Source organism: Solanum tuberosum, unplaced genomic scaffold, assembly GCF_000226075.1.
Source record: "Solanum tuberosum cultivar DM 1-3 516 R44 unplaced genomic scaffold, SolTub_3.0 scf00081, whole genome shotgun sequence".
Taxonomy (NCBI): domain Eukaryota; kingdom Viridiplantae; phylum Streptophyta; class Magnoliopsida; order Solanales; family Solanaceae; genus Solanum; species Solanum tuberosum.
Window position 1 is genome coordinate 1,462,003 of NW_006239008.1, and position 5,508 is coordinate 1,467,510.

The 5,508-nt window shown below is 35.8% G+C and overlaps 1 protein-coding gene across 1 annotated transcript; it reads right to left on the reverse strand.

Moving 5' to 3' along the window:
* Positions 1-590: 590 nt before the first annotated feature.
* On the reverse strand, positions 591-2,046 carry LOC102596535 (uncharacterized). Its single transcript, XM_006346635.2, has 2 exons — positions 1,439-2,046; positions 591-1,329 (listed from the first exon to the last, which is right to left on the reverse strand). Exons 1-2 carry the CDS (start codon positions 2,044-2,046, stop codon positions 648-650), a joined length of 1,290 nt encoding a protein of 429 aa, XP_006346697.1. The 3' UTR covers positions 591-647.
* Between the last annotated feature and the right edge of the window lie 3,462 nt (positions 2,047-5,508).

Here is a 5,508-nt window from a genome sequence, read left to right on the forward strand (position 1 = left end):
ATACATGTGACAATGGAAATCAACACCTTAATGGTGGATAAAGTGGGAATTACATAACTTTTGGCTGATTTTTTTGGAATGTTCAATACTCTCAATGCAAATGTACAATTAAATTAAGCTTGAAATTTTGTTAAATTGACAAAAGTACCCTTGGTCGTCCTGGTCGTCTTCACCTTTCTATATAATAATAATATAGTATATAATTAATTATGTGGAAAGTTGTGTTTAATTCTTCTCACATACATCATGCATACCTTAATAATTATTCATGTATCCTTTGATTAGAAAAATTACTTCACTGTTTTTCTTTTTCACTAGAATTTGTGGGATAAGACCATTCATTTCGATTTATGCACAGTTTAGGTATTTATGTTACAATTATTTCATCCATAAAATAATACATGTCTTAATCATGTAAAATGATAACTATTGAATCTTATACAAAACAAAACTAAAAAGGCATCAAACATTATGTTAGCTTTAATACATATGAATTATTCTAATTCGTTTACTAACTAACAAGTAAATTGTATTACAGAAACAACGAGTTGAGTCGAGTCGTGTCAACAAGGGTTAAAATGGAAATGAGAACATTCTCCGGAACCAGAAGAGATCAATCTATACAGCAAACCAAGTTGAGTATCATATCACCAGGAATGGCTAGCACTTCTTCTAAGCCTTCTACGGAAGGGCCTGCATGCTTCAATGCTCAGATCAACTGCAGCTGCAAGAGCCATGAAAATCCCAACATCCTCCACACAAGTCACATGTCGCATCGCAAGCTGCACAAGGGGCTTGCTGCATTTCCCTTCCCCTTGCACCCGACAGCTCATCACAAAACCCTCTGCTGCAAGACTTACTGCCGCAAAGTCTCCACTCCCTCTTGGACTATGCATTGGAGTCGATGCTGCTCTAACCTGTTTGTCCGTGTCTATGTAGAACTCCCCACCCTTTTCAGCGCTGATCAAGATCTCAGACATAAGAAGATCCCCCAATTCGTGACCCTCTGTTAGTAGATGAAACCGACAGCAAATGGAGTCTCTGATCCCACGTTCACGCCATGCTTCAAGCTTTCCCCATGGATGCCAGCTTTCAGGCCTGCAAACATCAGAACGAACAATCAACCAAGCTCCTGGGTTGGATCTGGCAACCCAATCACAACCTGTTGACGGCACAAAAGGAGTTGTTATGAAGGCTGCTGCAACAGCCGAGCCAGAGAGATCATGTATCTTCACATTCCATCCTTTCCTCTCTCTTTTTCCAATGTCTAGTTCAGAACCATCAAAAGAGCTAGACCAAAAATTACTCAATGGGTCTCGTGGAGATACCCTGCAAGTTCAAGGTAGTAAAAGATAGGACCACAATTAATCATCTGCAACTAAAAACTCAAGAAAGAAATGCTCGTCTCAATGTATAAATATTAAAGAAAAAAATGTACCGGTCTTGGCTAAATTTGCAACTAAAAATAGGCTGCTTGATGGTTCCTTGAAGCTGAATTATTTGTGGACTTAGTTTGGTCTTATCTTTAAACTGGAAAATATATCTTGGATCTGGATCTAGCTTCACTCTCAAATGAAGCTCTGCTCCAGCTATTCCATCCAGCCACTTGTTCTTGCCAATGTGTATCCAACCATTGAACAGAATGACTGGCCTTCCATTACCCCACTCAGGACCTACTTCCAGCTTAAACGTCCCAATATGCTGCCTTTTAATACTAATACCGCAGTGACTTTCATTGTGTCCTGTGAAAACAACTATCTCTAGACATGCATGATGCTTTAATAAACAGCCAGGTGCCAGTAATGCTTTCAAATCAGATTCTTGAAGATAAAAACTGGAGGCGATATTGTTAGAATCTGGAGTAGTTTCAGGAGAAGATACCAATGGAATTATTGCTGTTTGCACAGGGAAACCACGAAGACGGATCTCGCACACACAAGGAAAAGATAATGCACTTCTCCCTGATTTTGCACCATTTAATGTTATTCCAGGCACTCTCAACCCCAGTGACCCTATTGAGAGCCTAATGAAGGTCTGAGGATTCATTCTGGTCAAAAGACCACCATCTGTTATATAAGCTTTGTTTATAGAATCCTGTCACGTTAACAACAGTACTCAGGGTGGGTGTATTCTGAACAGACATCAAATGATAAATATCATTGACCTAGTGAATTAACTCATTTTATATTGTTTTACTACAACTTTACTCAGCAATGCTACCCATTCATGTTTATATTGGTTGAAAAATTAAGAAAAAAGTGTATAGAAATCTTTCCGTAAGACCAAGAAGACATACTTAAGACTAAAAATTTCTATAAGCTTGAGGTAATCTGAAGTTGCACAACTGATACAATATAAATATATTGAAATAAAATTAACATGCTTCATATCGGCACATATGTTTTGAAGTTTCAAGTTGGTCATTTTAAAGATTGGAAACACAGTCGAGTTGGTCAGATCATAGATAAGAAGACAAGAAGGGATAAGTTGCGTTTCTTTACATTATCTATACAAATAACACAGCAAATTATTCTCGCAACCAGGCACAACTGATGATAATTTGAACCAGGAAGTTTCTAGATTATTGTATATGCAGATATGCTGCAGTTTTTTGACATGAATATTGTCAGTATATTCTGCAATCAGTTATAACTGACTTTCAGCTTTATTGGGTGCAATCTTCCATGAGCAAATGAAAAGATGAGCATGTAAATGAGCAATTCCAACTTTCTATTTATTAACTGCTATGGTTCCTATATCAATTACTCCATTTTTGCTAATTTGCAATTTTAACTAGCACTACATATATAGTACAAGTAAAATAAGGTACTTCTCCTGGTCGATAGTTATTATAACTGATAAAATTCAAGAAGAAATTGACAGTGAACACCCTTCAGAACTAGACAAATAAAATATTAATATGTCTTGAAAACAAAAGAGTATGTTTTTACAAAAAAACATTTGGCATTAAATTTCAACCACAAGAGTATGTTTTTACAAAAAAAACTGTTTATAACGAGATGGAGAATGGGACAAGCAAAATATGTGCACGGCGAATAATCTAGTAAGTATCGTAGACATGTAATCCAGAAAGACTGCACGTATAACCCCTTCCTATTGATGGACTTTGTGTAATTCACATTTCTCCAGTAAAATGTGGTTACACCTCTATATAAGACAACATCATAATTTGTGTGCATGGAATACAGCTGTAGCCCGACATACAAATCTCTCCCTCACTGTTGTTTTTTTCTTTTCAAATCCATGCAAATCTCTTCTTTGATTATTGTCAAATACACAGAAAGATACTTGTCTATCAGACCTTCCAAGTAGAGCAACAAAAGGAATGGAAGAACAGATACTCATAAAAAAGTTATAAACTTCATTAGCAGTAATGTAGCCTGCTCACTCAATTCCCTACATTCCTTCAACCACAATCCTTGAGGACAGTGGCAAACCCAAAGGTTCTAGTAAAGGGATTCAAAAAAAAATATATATAAAAGGATAACACTCTAGGTATTTGAACCTATATGTTAAAGCAATTTTCAAACCCCCTCTTTCAGCACTAAACTAGAAGTTTCTCGTATGTCAACGGGAAACCTATATCTTACCCTATTTGTGCAGTATAACCCCTTTCCCAAGAGGAGGATTGAGGTGAGTAGCCAAGAATGAAAAGGTAAAAGGAAACTACTAGCCACTTCTTGAAGCTATCAATTACGAGCTGTTAAAGTAAAATCCTAAGTTTCGTAATCCATGCAGTACTCTGTCTTTACTTTCCTCATTATTTCCTCTTCTTCACCAAAAATAAGGTAGAACCTTGGGTTAATCTGAGATATGTTGCATTAGTTTGTGCGTTAAAAGGGTTAAATAAATCTTATGTTGAGCTATAATTCATATGCTCTCAAAACCTCTGTATGTACTTCATCATAGTCAGGGGCGGATCTATTAAGGCCTGCGGGGTGCCACGCCACCCACAAGCTTCGACGGAAACTCTATTTATATATATTTATATACAACATATGTATAAATAATAAACGTGCCACCCAGAGAACAAAAGTACTCTTTGGCGCAGTGGTAGGCCATCTACTCTACGGGTCTTAGGTCAAAGGATCGACCCAGCTAGCAACTTTTTGTTTTATTTTTTTCAACGGTAGGCAGCCTCTTTTTGTTTCAATTTTTTTTTAAACTGCAGGCAGCGTTTCTTTTTTAAACTACAAGGCACATTCTCTTTTGTTTTTTGAATTTTTTTCACTTGTTAACTTATTATTAAATATTAATCAATAATTATTTTTTAACTAATTTAATTTAACTCTTTGACTTTTCTTTTATTTGATTAAACATAAAAAAAATAATCTCTTCATCGTTGAAACTCTGGCTCTTCCTTGAAACTTTTGAACAACAAAAATCTGTCATTAATTAAAGCTTCAGTCTTCCGTCCGTCGCCCAATCCTGCTCTCCCATTCAGCCACAAGACGAATAATTCTATCTGAATCTAAAATTGATTTAATCGATGAGTCAACTGTGCATTAGGGACGAATCTAAAATTTGAAGATTTCGATGCATCAATACTATCTTAATTTAGATAGTTAACGAAACTTTTATTACAATTAACAAATAATGTAGTATTTGATTGGTAACTAATGGCTCAAATATGATTTCTAAGTTAAACTTAAAATAAAAATAATGAAATAAGACTCTAGCTAGATTTGAATCGTATTCTCGCGAGTGATTCCTCTGGCCAGTACCAACTACACAAGGGCACTCCTACACTTCTTATGGGTGCATTGTTGATTATATCCTACTTTCTGTCAGTTTCTCAAGATAGATATACATATATACCCATGATTTTTTTTAAGTTAACGGATGCACGTGCACTCCTATCAAATCATGTGGGTCCGCCTCTGCTTGGCACCCAGTGACTCTAAATCCTAGATCCGCCTCTGATCATAGTAATAATGGTAGTTAAGCTATCCACAAAGTTTATATCACTATCCAGTTTACCCTAAAAACTCCATTTTGGACTAAAGGATCCAAGTTTGTGTCCTTATCAGAACTCCATTCTTTTCTCACCTATACATACAGAACCATATTTAGTATATCGTTTAGTCTCAATTGAGATACAATACATACTAGCAAGGGTCCAGAGGTTCATTCGAACCAATTTTTATGTATATAGTAGATGTTGAATCCTTTGACTTATCGTGTTTAGTTCTTCATATTTTGAACCCTAAGTGAAAATCGTGGCCCCGCCAGCACAAGGATGTTCAGAATCAAGAGAAGTTGTAAGTTTAGCAGTCAAAATTTCCCAAAACTGACGATAGCATTTCCTATTGAATTGACACAAAAAAACCCCATTAATTTCCGATATTCTATCAGTTTCAATTTTTAGCCATTAATTGTGTTCAAACAACAAGTATACATTGAGGAAGAAGCAAAAATTAAATATGATGAAAGAAGCAAAAACCAAAAAAAAAAAAAACAACCCAGATATATGAAGCGATGAAATCC

Coding starts and splice junctions, on each gene's coding strand:
- LOC102596535 (XM_006346635.2), bottom strand. CDS start 2,046: ATGAATCCTCAGACCTTCATTAGGCTCTCAATAGGGTCACTGGGGTTG. Junction 1,330..1,438: donor TGCAAATTTAGCCAAGACCG/GTACATTTTTTT, acceptor TTGAACTTGCAG/GGTATCTCCACGAGACCCAT.